Below are 15,636 nucleotides of genomic sequence, written 5' to 3'. Positions count from 1 at the left end.
AGGACAAGATCTTTGATGACAAATTCTATTTTATTTTAAGTAGTTTTGAAATTCTTTTGATAAATATTCTCCACCCAAATCGGATCTAAGTGTGACGAAGTTACTTTGAAATTGATTTTTGATTATTATATGAAATTCTTTAAAGAAAGAAAATACATCAGATTTTAAATTAATATAGTAGACCCATACATATCTAGTAAAGTCCTTTATAAATGTTACATAATATGAATAACCTCCTTTTTATATAACCGGAGAAGGACTCCAAACATCCGAGTGCATTAACTCAAAAGGTCTTTTAGAGATGAAAGTTCTATTTGGAAAAGGGATAGATTTTATTTTGCCAAGTATACAATATTTGCACAACTCATCATTTTTTTTACAAAATTTTTTCTTAAAAAGAAAAAGATACATTTTTTAATAGCTTAGGTGTCCAAGTCTTTTATGTTACATTTAAATATCATTATCTTCGACATAATTATAAAAAGGTTTTGGTGGAAGAGATAAAGAGTCCATGAAATAGAGATCCCCCCTCCTATGGCCTTGCCCAATTTGTTTACCGGGCCAAAGATTCTACATAAAGCAACTTTTAGATGAAAAGTTGATTTCGTATCCATGGTTGGTAATTTGAGAAACAAAAAAAATATTTAAATTCAACTTAGAAACAATCCTAATTTTTGAAACAAAAAATTTTTGAAAATCTAAATTTCCCTTTTGATTTTTTAAAGGTATTTTATCGGCGATGGAAACACCAAATTTGGGTTAGTGCATATGTTGGATAAAGTAATCTCATGTGGAGTCATATGAAAGGAAGCTCCCAAGTCAAGAATCCATGAGCACTCATCGAGATATTAAGAGGAGGCAATGGCAGCACCTGATGTAGAAGATGAAGATTTGAGTATTTGTTGAATCACCACAGTTAATTGATAAATTGTGTCCTTTAGCTTTCCTCTACCTTTGCCTTCTTCCTCTTTCTTTGGTGTGGATTCTTCTATGGAAGGCACATTGTTTCTAAGCTTTAGACAAAGAGGTCTAATGTCCCAACTCATTGCAAAAATGACAAATAGGCTTTTTTTTATCCTCCATAGTTGTTGTTCCATAAGCCATTTTGCCTTCCAAATTGTGGAGGTTTATATGCTTTAATATTGTTTCCAGGCCTATATACGACCATTACTTCATCTCCTCTTTTAGCCATGCCAAGATGAGTTTCTTCTTGGCATACTTCGGCAACAACATCTTCTAAGGGAAGTGAAGATGTCCTATGAAGAAGAGAAAATCTTACTTGTTCAAACTCCGAATGTAATCCATAAAAAAATTTGAAAAAATGTTCTTTTTTCATTTGTTACCGCCTAAGTTCCACGTCTTCGGTGGCCACCCACTTAGGCTCTAATAGTGCCAATTCATCTCAAAGAATGGATAATGCACTAAAAAAACCATGAACACTTATGTTCCTTTGCTTGGATCTAATTTTTTCTTGCAAGTAATATTGTCTTATAAGATCTTTTTGAGTGTACATGCCTTTCATAAACAACGACGCTTCATTTGCCTTTCTAAGTTTGACAATATTAGCACAAATTTTCATTTTCACATTATTCATGAACCATACAAGGATCTTAACATGATTACTCTCCCAATCTTCTATTCTTGATTGATGATCTTCAATGGCTTTGGATCGAGCATCTCCTTCAAGAGCCTTTTTTTGACCTCCTTCAAGTTTGGTGAGTTTGAGTTGAGGTTCGAAAATCATGCCCATCACATATCCACAAAGCTTCTTTCTTTTGAGGTTGTTCTTTATAGCGGCGACCCACATCATGGAGTTGGTACCATTGAGTTTGAAGGAAAGATCAATCTTTTGTCCATGCCCCATTTGAATGGTAGAGAAAAGAGAAAGAGAGAAAAGTAGAAGAGTATGATCACTTGCAAGTACCACAATCTCACGAACACATTGAATGCTTATTCACGAACACAAACACAAACACAAACACTTTCCTCAAGATCGAGAGCCCTATTTCTATGATACCATGTAATGAAATGAGCGAAAAACAAATACAAGCCAACTAAGGGCATACAAACACACAATAACGTGCACAACCACAAATCCACTTAAGGATAACACAATAAGCCAACTAGGGCTTTCACCATAATGTAAAAAAAATGATTTATTGATAAAATGCTTAGTAAGAAGCATTAGGATAAATTGGGACATTATATCCCTATTTATACACAAGAGAGGGAGCCTTGGGAGCTCCCATAGAGCCGTTGGGAGCTCCCATAGAGCCGTTGGGAGCTCCCATAGAGCCGTTGGGAGCTCCCAATGGCTATATTTGTAGCTGTTGGGAGCAGTCCCAACATCTCTATGAGTAATTCCCATAGAGCTGCTTATAATATATAAAAAATACATTTATTAAAAAGCAAAAAACTATCTAACTAACCTATTCCTAACCTAGTTACATAATATGAAATGACCAAAATGCCCCTGTTGGGCACTATATATATTATTTTATATTTAAGAATATATAAAAATGCATATTTAAACATTCACACTTTAACAAAGTTTTGAATACATTGAATTAAAGATAACTTTGGTTCTTGAAGTGTCTAACTTGGACAATGAGGACATTTTTGATAAGGACATGATGCTGTATATTGAGGTCTACTGTGTCATGCTAGCGTTGCATAATAAGATTGTTGCTTTTATATGCATGTAAGATCTTTTTCCCATTTGATCTTTGATGTCATTCTTGTCATTTGATAATGATTTAGGAAATCTGTAATGCAATGAATATCTACTTTAGAAGATTTCATGTACCTGCATGTGCAGTATTCTAATGATTTTAGTGCAGGTTAAGGGAAGAGCCTGCTGCATATGGAAAGTTGGGTCTAGCAAACCTGTTGGAGCTTAGGGAAGAGTGTCTGAGAGAGTTCCGGTTCTCAGATGCATATCACACCATCAAACAGAGGTGGGTAACGTCACACTAGAGAGATGAGATGTTTCTTTTATCTGGTTGTTTTTGGTAATCATGCATATATTCTTTCTGTTATCTTATATATATATAGAGAGAGAGAGAGAGATAGAGATAGAGATAGAGAGAGATGAAAACCTCCCCAATGAAAATGGTCCCAAACTTACCCAATGAAAAATTTTTGGTCTTTTTTTTCAAAATTCTGACCTTACAGATGTGTTCAGCATGATTGATTTGCTAGAAATCAACACTTGGATCATGAATTTTGGATAGAAAAAAATGGTATTTGGAGCCTCAAAAATTTATGAAAATTGTACGCCGTTGATTTTTGAAACTTAAAAAAATCTATCCATGCATTGAAATCAAATGCTCCAAGAATTGATTCCTATAAAAACAAGCATAAAGATCACATCTGTACGGCCGGATTTTTGAAAAAAATACCAAAAATCCAATAAAACGTCCATTGGGTAGGTTTGGGAGGGTTTTCCATTGGGCAGGTTTTCATTCCTCTCTCTCTCTCTCTCTATCTATCTATCTATATATATATATCAAAAAGTTGCACTAAGTCTTAATTGATTTGGTTAGACTTTCTTGGTTAAGAATCATCAAATACTTTGTGGTGATTTTGATGTTTAAGCATTGATTTTCCTTTTCTTATATGGTTTGCAACAAGGGAATCTCTATAGCTATTCTTATTTTGTTTTTACCATTTTAAATAATACAGGGAGAATGAAGCATCGTTGGCAGTTTTACGTGACCTTCTGGTGGAACTTGATTCTATGGATGAGGTATGTTTAAACAACTTGCTTCTTATATTTATATATAATATGTGTGTGTGTGTGAAGTTAATTTTCCAAGCAACCAATTGCTAATGAATCAAACTTCTAGTCATATGGGTTTCTCTTGAAAAGTGCTATGGATGAAGACTAAAAAGGAAAAGTTGATTTTGCTCTATTGAGATTTTATTGAAACCATAACTTTCCTCAAGTACATCCACCTGGTAAGAATGTTGATTGATTAATGTTAGCAGTTATGGTATATACTGAAACTTGGCATTTCTATTGATTGATATCCCTTTTAGAGGCAACTATTTGTTCACAGAAATGGCCAAAAAATGTGGAAGATAGCTTTAGCAACAAGATCCCCATGATTGTCATTACTGTTAAATGAATTTTGATGTCGAGTTCTTGAATGTTCAATGGATGTTGGTCTCATGTTTCTTTATGAGGAATGTATGCATGTGCACAAAATTTATACCCAAGCATGCATATGTGTGTTTTTTGTTTTTGTGATCTACAGCCAAAATAGGATCTTTTTGACTTTCAGTTGGTTTGAATGTTTAGCTGTTCTTATGAGTCCTCTTTGCAATCCTTAGGAGACTAGATTGCTTTCCCTTGTCGAAGGGGTCCTTGCTGCCAATATCTTTGATTGGGGAGCTCGTGCATGCGTGGATCTCTATCATAAAGGAACGATTATTGAAATATACCGTATGAGTCGCAACAAGATGCAACAGCCTTGGCGGGTGAGTTGCTCTGCTTTTCAGTAATGGAGTTCTTAGATGTCAATTTTGTGGCTAACCTACTTGAAATGGTAGATGATCTTATCAAAATTTCTCCTAGAAAGTGGCCACTTGTCATATCAACTCTAGTCATGTACTATTATTTCAGGTTGATGATTTTGATCTGTTCAAGAAAAGAATGCTAGGATCTGGTGAGAAGAAGCCTCCACCACACAAAAAAGCTCTGCTCTTTGTGGACAATTCAGGCGCAGACATAGTCCTAGGCATGCTTCCATTGGCACGAGAATTGCTACGGCGTGGAACTGAGGTATGCCATATAATAGGCCAAGTGTAAGTTGAAGCTCATACATCTCCATTTCTTTTTGTAGTAGTATCATTTCTTCAATGGGCTGAATAGAGAGGCAAACAAAAGGAGAAACTAGTGGTGGATGCAACTTAATATGTTTTATTGAAAGAGCATGCATAAATACAAAGAGTCAGCCACCTTTATTAGGGCTGCTTACAACACACATGATACAACCAAGAAATGTCAAAAAATACCCATACTCTTACAAAGTATACTCAAAATACTTCTAATACTATATATGTAGTATGTACAATATGGGACATAATCAATATGAAATACTGACCATCCAAAGGTACAACCAACCACCTACCATTTTTACAGTCCCCCTCAAACTCAAGATGGCATAGTGGCAACCATCACAAGTTTGGATGAGGTTGCAAATTTTTATTTTAGGTTGTGCATTGGTGAACCTTAGTTACTGGAAGTGCTTATGAAGTATAGGAATCCTGATTCCTATGAAGAGAGAAGTGAAAGGAGCCGGGAATCTCAGTTCCCTTGTGAAGGAATCCCAATTCCTAAATGTGGGAATCCTGATTTCAATGAGATGGGAATCCTGATTCCCATGAGATGGGAATTCCATTTTTAGCCATGAGAATCTCAATTTTCATGACCAGAATCCTGATTCCCTCCCGAATTTCAACTCCTATGTTTAGGAATGTCAGTTCTTATTGTTAGATCTGAAGAATCTGTCTCACACGGTCACAATCTTATTTTTAATGACTTTATGGCTGAGAAAAATAAAGATTTATCGATATTCAGATGTATGACAGGGTATTATATCAGAACTGATAAAACCAGATTTGGAAATAAGGATTCAAGAATGGAGCACAATTTCCAAGATGATGATGTCACTCTGGATAAACCAGATTTCATGCAAATCGATAAGGATAGAAAAAAATGCAGGAAGAAGAGGCAACTAACGAAAAGCCAACAGGATCGAATTTGGGAAGTAATAAAAGAAGGAAAAACTGATAAATGAGATGAGAAATTTTGTTATGTATATAGTGTTGCCCTAATAGGGCTGAATACAACAAGGCTCATATCAGCAATGAAAATTACAGGATATGACACAAAGATGTCTTACATAAAATATAATAAAATAGCATTTAATGACACACATATCCCTGTAACAGAGAATGATGATTCTGCCCCTGTGAGGCATGTGAGACAGATTCTTCAGATATAACACTTATATTCCCACTGTTTCACTTACTTCTTAATGATTCCCCGTGCTGTTTCCTGCTTAAGTCTTGCATCCTGAATTCTCTAAATTTTTTGAAATAATTGCTTCCAAATTCCAATTTCAACTATTGTACTGCTTTTAGTTCCAATTTCCAGTCCATCAATTATGTTGTGAACAAAATTGAAAATCTAATGGGATGAACGAACACATGGAGAGAAAAATTGGCCTCAAGATACTCTTGAAGCAACTGTTTATGTATGCTTGGTTCGCTGATTGAACTCAGGGTACTTAGGTATATGAATGATACTTTGATTATCAAAATATAATTCATAGATAATAACAACTTGGCCCTCCTATCACTAAGTAGATGATGCAGCCATAGAAATTTTGTTATGATGTATGTGATTGCCCAATATTCTGCCCTTGAATTAGTTGATAATGTAATTGTTTGTTGCTTCTTGCTTTTCCAAGAGATCAAAATTTTATATGTTAAAGAATTTCAATCTCAACCCAACTTTCTTTAAAAAACTTCCCATATATATGAAATTCATGCTTTTAAGCAAATATGCAAGAGATAACTTCAAAGTACCAAAGTTATTTGATAAAAATTTAAATTCAAAGATGTCCATTAATACAAAACTTTAAATCATATGCAAGATTTAAAAAATAACAATAAAATCACAAAAACTCCTAAAGCCATACACACGAGTTCAAGATTGACATAAACTTATGCTTGAACGATAAACACGATTAACGACCCATTAAAGAAAGTTTTAAGCAGTCATATATTTAGTTTTTGACAAACAAGTTCACCGATCTAAATAATTATCATTTAAGAGTTTTTAAGATATATTAAATGTGATATACACAAAAGCAAAGGCTTAATGAAGAACCGAAAAACACAAGTACTAAATGAGAAAAGAATACATTTTGAAATAAAAATATAACAATAAAAACACATACGTATAGATTATTAAGGAAGTAGATATTTCTTTATAATGCATGATACTTAATCGAAAAAGAATATATACCAAATAGCTTTAAGAAAGAAAAGAGAGAGAATAAGAAAACTTCACCATTTTTCTTAACATTTCTTGAATAACACGCTTCTCGGTGCACCAAAGAGCAACTCGATCACAACCTTGCTCTGATACCATGTTAGAAAGTATGCGGAAATGAATTACAAGAATGCATAATGCATCCATAAGGTTCAACATTGGACAAACACAACCCCATAATGGGGAATAACGCAATGGTCCACTAAGGGACATCACAAGAAGCCTACGAAGAGGCATAAGTTGCACATAATTTATTGAATGAGGGCCTAAAGGCCGTTGAGAATACAAGGGGAGCAACCCCTATTTATGCACAAAGAAGAGAGGAAAAGAAGAGGCCAAAAGGGGCTCCCCATAGAGATGTTGGGAGCCCCCAACGGTCACATTTGTGACCGTTGGAGGCCCCAACGAATCTATGTGGGGCCCCCACTTGCGTGAAATAAAAACAAAAAACAAAAAATATAAATTAATTCTAAAAACAAATAAGTAGTTGTTTTCTAAAAGCAACTATGTAGCTAATACAAAATGATAGAAATAGAAATACCCCTATCGAGTATTGCACACACACACACACACACACACACACACACATATATATATATATATATATATATATATATATATATATATATATATATATATATATATATATATATATATATATATATATATACGAGTGCACATATTTTAACAGTAACTAGGTCGGGTATACCTAACTTGATGTCCTGAACTGATATTGGTGGACTCATGTGTTTGGATCTGTAACAACCCCAAACTGACCTTCGAAAATTTTACAATTTTTTTTTAAACAAATAAATGATTTTAAAATAATGCGGAAAGATATTCCAAGGACTCGGGGCACATTATAAATTTAAACTTAAAATGATTCAAACCATAAATTTAAATTGAATTGAATTTAATAAAATAGTTTTCATGTAGGGTTAAATAAGTTTCCAAAATAATAACTCTCAAAAGCTATCAAAATCTGCTGCACCATATCATAACCTTCGATCCCTCCATCAAGTCAGTTCCTTCATCTTTGTGCCTTAGTATCTGAAAAAGGTTTTTAAAAATGAGGTAACAACCAAAGTTCTCATACCAGATGCTCTTGAAATCCAACGGTAAGAAACTTAGCATAAATCAAATGAAACATAAGTTAAGAGGGTTCTACAAACATCATATATTAAAAACAAACTTGCAATATAAGCAATTCAAATAAAACATTCAACAATCTCATGCTAAATTAAATATTTAGGGATGAATGAATCAATGCAACATGCATAAATGACTTTTTAAGTTCAATTATCAATATTGTTTTTGTATGTATATCCCTACTTAATGCACACAATTAAGTTTTCACTTGTATAAAACCTGCGGATACTCAAAACATGGCAAATTTCTGAGGTTTAAGGTATTTCTCAGTAGTATCTTAACACACAATTTATATTTTATTAACTTTGTCCTGGACATGTCTCTCGACCGACGTCATGAATCAATACCATCAATCAGAACATTAAGAATCAACAACTAATGCTAGGATGACAAGGAAATCAACATCCGTTGACGCCACTTTCTTGGTATACCAATAACTGCAGCTGAGTCTAACAACACCACCTTTAGGCAAAGTGGAAGAAATTTTTTACAACCGTGTCTGAGAACACAAACTACACATCAGGTTCTTAGAAAAAAACAATGCACACGACGTTTAGTATCTTCACGATCCCACATGACTGTCAGCATGTTGGGGACATCGAGCCATTAGTAAATCTAATTACCAAAAATATAATTGGTTAAGGCAAAATAACACTATTCAAAAGCAAAAAAGTTTCATAACTTGTTACAAAAGTTAAAGTTACAATTTTTAGTTGGAGAAACATACGTCTATATATAAGTCATCTTCAATACCATACTTTTGCTCAATGATTTTTTCTGTTTTATTGCAATGTTCAATAGTATGAGATGATGATGGTTAATCTTCTTTTTCTGAATCAAGTTTCACTTTTTGCAATTTCTCTTCGACAAATGTTGCACGTACTTATGCCTTTCTTTTATCATCTTTTATAAGACTAGTAAGAAGCTCAACACAAATATCATAAGGAATGCTATAGGTACATAATTGTACGGTGTAATTGTTATGCCCTACAACATGACATCTAAATCTATACAATCCTCCATGTATTACAAAACTACGAAAGTTACACTTCAGTACTCATTTCAAACACATCCCCAAGTCAATTGGTGTATAATACTTCAATGTGAGATCCTTTGGAGGCATTCTCTAAGACCACCCTCCATCGACCTCTTAGGGAACACATTACTAAATCTAATCACTACAAAGATGTAAAAAAATGTTCAACAATATACTTAGAGACGAAATTTCAGTTCTAAGGGCACAAAAAATGAGATTAAGGGTAAAAATGAAAGAATATATTCTAAAAAAAAAGGACCTTACCCTCCTCCAACTTCAATCATACACAAATAAATTAAAGAATGATGATTTTTTTACCTTGCAAAAGCCCTTTCTCTTGCCCAAGAATCATACCCCAAAATGCTCTCAAAGACTCAAACCTCCTAAGGTGTGTGGGTTCTCTTCTAATGGCCTCTACACAAATGGGAAAATTGACCCTAGAGAGATCTTTAAAACCTAAAACCCAAAAAGCAACTTTTCAGCTTTATAAAGTCGTGCCTCAGATGTATCATTCGATACACCCTTTATTGTATGATACAATATGATATAGGGTTGTATCTTATGATACACCCGATACAGATACGATACATGCTCGTATATCATATCGATATTGCTAGCACGATATAGTACGATACTTACAATATTGGGGATAACACTTGGTAATGATGATGATGTAGTGTCTTGAACATAACATATAATTCTCAATGCAACTACAAGGTAACCATAATTGGCAAGACAATTATAACTATTTAATTGCATGCATTATGTAAGCAATATCTGACCATGAAAAATTCAAATAAATTAGCCTCCAAACTAACTATCTTATACAAATTGGGCTATTGAGCGTCTCTCCTTCAGTTGGCAAAAGCTGGAGATTGACTTCAAATGGTGTATCCACATATTTACTCCTCTTCTAATCTAGCTCAAGTGACAAGATCTTCTGCATATTTATGTTCAAATAACAAAGCTCCTCTTTTGGAGTATTTAACTTCATGTCCCAAGAAGTAACAATGCATAACTATCTTTCATCTCAAACAAATGCCTCAACTTTTGCTTCACACTAGCTACCACATGAGTATCATCATATAGCAAAAGTAAAACACTATCCTTGTAGCAATGTTGTGAAAAGCGTTGAGGCGTAGCGTAGCGCTCCACCGAAAATTGAGGCGTAAAGCATAAAGCATAAGCCTCAACAATTTTTTTTTGAAAACTTAAAAGAAACTTTTAAAAAATATATAAAATACAAATAAATCAAAGAAATGCTTTATTGATGAAGCAACAACCAATAAAAAATAGAAAATAAAAAATAAATACTGAAAAATATGAGTCAATGCTTTATATAATCCAATGAATTCAGATTTTTACTCAATAAGAATCAACATATATTACACATACATTCCAACTAATATGGCCTATAATATTACACATACATGCAAATAAGCACAAAAATAGAAAATAAGCACATAAACAAAAACAGAGAGCAAGAGAGAGAGATAAGAGACAGGCAACGAGAGAGATGAGAGATAGAGAGAGATGAGAGACAGACAGAGAGACAAGATAGAGAGAGATGAGAGATAGAGAAAGAGATGAGAGAGCGTACTTGTTCGAGAGTCCTTCTTCTTCCTCCTTTTGGTAAAGAGAGATGAGAGTCAGAGAGCGACAAATGAGAGACGAGAGAGAGAGAGAGATGACAGAGAGCAAACAGAAAAATTAAGAAAAATCAGCATCGGGGCCTCCCTCTTTCTCCTCAAATGTGGGTCAAATAGGGTCAAAACCCCCATTTGACCCTGATAAGCAAATGTGGTGCGCCTTGCCCTGAGGCGTATGCCTTGTAAAGCATGAGGCGTACGCCTCAGACATTTTGCGCCTCAAGGCAAAAGGGGCCTCGCCTTGGGGTGAGGCATGCCTTTTGCACCTTGAGGCCCATTTTTAACAACGTTGCCTTGTAGTAATAGAGAAAAACATGGCTGGGTCATGGTAACCTTGTGTGAATCCAAGTTTCGATTTCAAGACTATTATATATCTTGCTAACTAGAAATTTGTTGGAAATTTCTATTATTCACTTTCTATATATGTGGTACATATGTATGTATATTAATGTTAGACTACAGTAAATATCTAGTATATGAATACACCATAGCCTTATAAGGTTATATAACATAAGTTGTAATGTTGTATATAGCGTGAATGTTATAGTATTAAGGCTATGATGGAAATGCAATCATGCACACCTATATTAGATTCTGTAATGAAAGCCCAAATACAAGAACAATCACAATGCTCATAAGAGCACACAAAGTAAGGAAAAAGGCAACACACAAGCCTCAAATGGGAAAATGCAAGGCCACGAGCACACTTCACAATAGCTCACAAAATACACAAGAGAGCGCTCAAAAGTATAAAACATAATATTTTATTCATATGAAAAATGCTTAAGAAAAGCATAAAAATAATATGGGAGAGATCCCATATATATATAAGAAGTAGGAGACATGAGGACTGGTCCAACTAGAAATGAAAAAAAGAGAAAAAGCAAAAAGTACAAAACTGCCCATAATAGTTATAGCCTATTACAACAATGAAAAAGACAAAAATGCCCCTAGAGGGCATGGCCTATTATATATATATAAATAGAAAATAATATATATATATATATATGTGTGTGTGTGTGTGTGTGTATTAATACATATATACATAATGCATATATATATATATATATATATATATATATATATATATATATATATATATATATAATTTAACAGATTCTTCTGGGATTGAGGTTTCCAGGAAGAGTCAGCCAGGTATTTGTCAAAAATTCAATGCCAAGTTGCATATCTTTTTAACACGTGAAATAAAAAAACAGCTATCCTGCTAAGATAGCTGATCTCACATTCGTTATTTCACAAAAGAAACGTGATTTTTTAAAATATTTAGGTGATACATAACTCTACAAATTATATAACATCATTCATTGGTCCAGGTCTATTTTGCATTTATAGGGGTTTATGACAAACATTTTTCTAACCCATGTCAGATTAATAAAAAGGGGTATCATGTCTTTTAGTGGGGAAATGCGGATAAGATTTTCTTTTTTTTGTTAAAAATGTCTTATCTTGATCTTGGGATTTTCTTGTTTTGAGATTGTGCACTGGCACTAATTAGTTTACTCTTATGCAGGTTGTGCTAGTTGCAAATTCTTTTCCTGCACTAAATGATGTTACTGCTAATGAAATACCTGAAATTGTAGCTGAGGCTGCTAAGGTTAGGGTATTTGTTCTTGAATTTACCCATTTTGCCAAAATGTGTCGTATATATCATATTTCTTCATTTATGTCCATTTAATTTGTCTTTACCTTATTAGTGTGTGCTTTTTATCCTTTATTTGCAATTTAATTTCAAGTGCCTGATTTCGTTTCTGATTCCTCCTCAACCTGTACAGCATTGTGATATCCTTCGCAAAGCAGCTGAATCTGGAGGACTTCTAGTAGATGCAATGACAAAGGTTGATGACGCATGTGGGCAAAATTTATCTTCAGTACCATCTCTGATGGTTGTTGAAAATGGTTGTGGGAGTCCATGCATTGACTTCAGACAAGTCAGTTCAGAACTTGCTTCTGTTGCGAAAGATGCTGACCTGGTAAGAAATTTGTGTTACTAGATCCTTTGAACGATAGATTTTTTTTTTAAGGAATTTGAAGGATAGGTTTATTTTACCTTTTTCTGTTTTTTTTTTCTTATCCTATTCTCCACCCTTTATTAGTTGTACATGTTGCAGAATGTTCTATGCTGTGTAAGAATTGATTTCTTCTTCATATGATAGCACTTAGGCATCTGTGAAATTGATGAATTGTGTAGACCTTGCTCAATTAGGCTTTAGAAGGCAGAACCATACATTATTCAAGTGGGGGCATTGATGATATGAAATCTGGTGGCAAAACAAAGAAGGCTGCTGGCTGTACACATTGACAACATTGAAGAGTAGCAAGTTCAGTAGAATCATATGGGGGCAGAGATCTAGGGATTCCTGGCTCAAAGAGGGTGGCCAAAGCAAGGTTGCTTTTATGGCTTGATGTCAGCTGGAAGAAGGGTTAGGCTGATGGCCTCCAATTTTCTAAGAGGTTCCTAATGTACTTTTTTAAAAAAACTGTTTTTTACTTTCCAAAACAAAAAGGAGATTCCTAATGGTGTCAACACACTTTGAAGATAGACCACGAACGACAATGGGTTTCCATCCATCTTCTCCTTTGTTGGCCTTAAAGAAGGCAGTTGGGTGGCCAGATGGAACCTTTCGAAGGATCTTGGGTTGTATAATTCATGTCTTTGTCGAACCCCATGCATTTGATAAAAAACCTCTCACCTTCACGTTAATTGTAGAGATTCAGTACTTAGAAATAGGCTTTAGAGGATAATTCTTGGCGAAATCGCGTTGCCAGTCAGTCCAAGATCCCTGATCGCCTAGACACCATGAATTTTGATGTGATGGGAGACTAGGAAAGTACATTAATTACCTTTCCGAAGCAGCCAAACAATAATTTAACTTGTGTGAAATTTTTTATTGTTCTAGACTGCTTTATGACTGGCATCATTCAAGTTGGCTTTTGTTCTCTTTTCACATTTGTCCTCGAGTCTTTATGAGCAGTGAAATTGCAATGTGACAAGATGTGTCATGGTGCAGATAGTCTTGGAAGGTATGGGCCGTGCTCTGCATACTAACTTCAATGCACATTTCAAGTGTGATTCTCTGAAAGTAAGAACATAGTTGTTTGTGTCTAACAACCATTTCATTTGCCTTTCTAAACATTCACATCCACCATGATTTTTAGTCCTCGATGTTCATTAGTAAGTTAACTGCTACATACTAAAATCATCCTTTCTGTCAGCTTGCAATGCTGAAGAATCAGAGAATGGCTGAGCGGCTTGTAAATGGAAACATGTATGACTGCGTCTGCCGATACGAACCTGCTGCTTGAGAAGAGCTCTTGCACAACCTTGAAAGGATCCAGCCACGTTAGATTATTATGTATATGATGACGAGTCTTGCCTTAAGCTGTCAGCGATTCTCTTCAGCAAAACTGTTTTTCCATGGCCAGATATCACATAGACGATCATTCTTCCTGAATCAGGACAGAGAGCAGTGAATACATCATGCCGGATAATGAGCTAAGATGGTTTAGTTAGTTTGTTATGCTCATGTTTATGATCAAATGACAAGTTCATTAATGTAAATTAACAATGTAAGACTTTTATAAATTCGAGAAGCATACATGAAAGAGTCTCATATTCTGCATTGTTTTCTTGTCATTAAGGGTGTGTTTGGTTGCCGAGGATCTGAGAAGCAAAAATATGGGATCTGGTATGGACCCGCATGAGATTCACTGTTTTGAGATCCTGAAAAGGGCCTCAAATAGACAAATCTCTGGCTATGGAGGGAGGGGGGGAGAAACAGAAATACATGGATTATAGATCTTCGATCTCACATGTCCTTGGATGTGCGATCTGAGGCAATCAAATTCACCCCAAGTGATCAGATCAATGTTTTCTCATTCCATAAGTTTAAGCCAAATCCGACGTCGATGTGTGTATCCACGAATCTCACCTAGAGATCCATGGTATCCAAACACCAAATCTGACTAGATTTGGCCCATCCTGGCTCGTCAAGAGAGAGATCGGCGGGGTTAGTCTTTTTTAATCAAATGACATGTAAAAGTTGGATATGGAGGGAACCAAATAAGAAGGGTTAATGATGATGATAGCTCCAACAATGAGCAAGACAACCAACTCGATGGTTTGTCCATAACAGAGTAATGCTTAAAAAAGTATCAAGCTACTGTGTTCCTCATCAGACAAATAGGTAGAAAAATATGCTTGTCGACAATAGTAGGAGGACTGCATTTGAAAGCTGCTTCAAGGATCCATCGAATAGCTAAGGTTTGTTGATAATCCTAGGGACATCATTAGTACTTTCAATTCCTTTTTGTCATTTTGCATATGGGTCTTATATTCTCTATGACGGCAACCATAAGTTTAATTGCATTCGATCTGAGCAATGAAAAGTTTCATAAACTATAGCATTAACTCTTGTTCTTTTGTCGATCATGCGAAAGTTCATCAACTTCTTAATCAATTGATTTGATCCAATTGATTTTTTTTTTACATGTAAATATAGAGCTTGTTTTAATCTTTATTTACCACATATTTTGTCTCCAGATTAATCTCTAACCCATCATATAGTACTCCGAGTTAATATTGAGATGGTATGGTTAAGAATTTTGTAATATCAACCCATTTAAGTTGCAGGTTGGGGTTCAAATTTGTGTAGTCTAAGCAAAGGACCGACCCGACCCAAGTCACTACCCCGTATAAAAATACATGGCTTTGGTTG

General features: G+C 34.7%; 1 protein-coding gene across 2 annotated transcripts in view; it reads left to right on the top strand.

The window, feature by feature from the left end:
- The window catches only part of LOC149827093 (pantothenate kinase 2-like), a 79,179-nt gene extending 64,645 nt beyond the window's left edge, over nt 1–14,534 (top strand). For both annotated transcript variants that reach the window (XM_090019167.1, XM_090019166.1), the window contains 8 exons: nt 2,841–2,957; nt 3,685–3,748; nt 4,336–4,482; nt 4,628–4,786; nt 12,432–12,515; nt 12,694–12,891; nt 13,930–14,001; nt 14,135–14,534. In XM_090019167.1, coding sequence (XP_089875293.1) covers nt 2,841–2,957; nt 3,685–3,748; nt 4,336–4,482; nt 4,628–4,786; nt 12,432–12,515; nt 12,694–12,891; nt 13,930–14,001; nt 14,135–14,224 — 931 coding nt within the window. In that variant the 3' untranslated portion in view covers nt 14,225–14,534. The remainder of the gene's footprint in view (nt 1–2,840; nt 2,958–3,684; nt 3,749–4,335; nt 4,483–4,627; nt 4,787–12,431; nt 12,516–12,693; nt 12,892–13,929; nt 14,002–14,134) is intronic.
- Nucleotides 14,535–15,636: the final 1,102 nt, after the last annotated feature.

Source organism: Nuphar pumila, chromosome 10 (genome assembly GCF_984573655.1).
Source record: "Nuphar pumila chromosome 10, dmNupPumi1.hap1.1, whole genome shotgun sequence".
NCBI lineage: Eukaryota > Viridiplantae > Streptophyta > Magnoliopsida > Nymphaeales > Nymphaeaceae > Nuphar > Nuphar pumila.
Note: the sequence above shows the minus strand (reverse complement) of the source record. Positions and strands in the feature narration are given on the sequence as shown.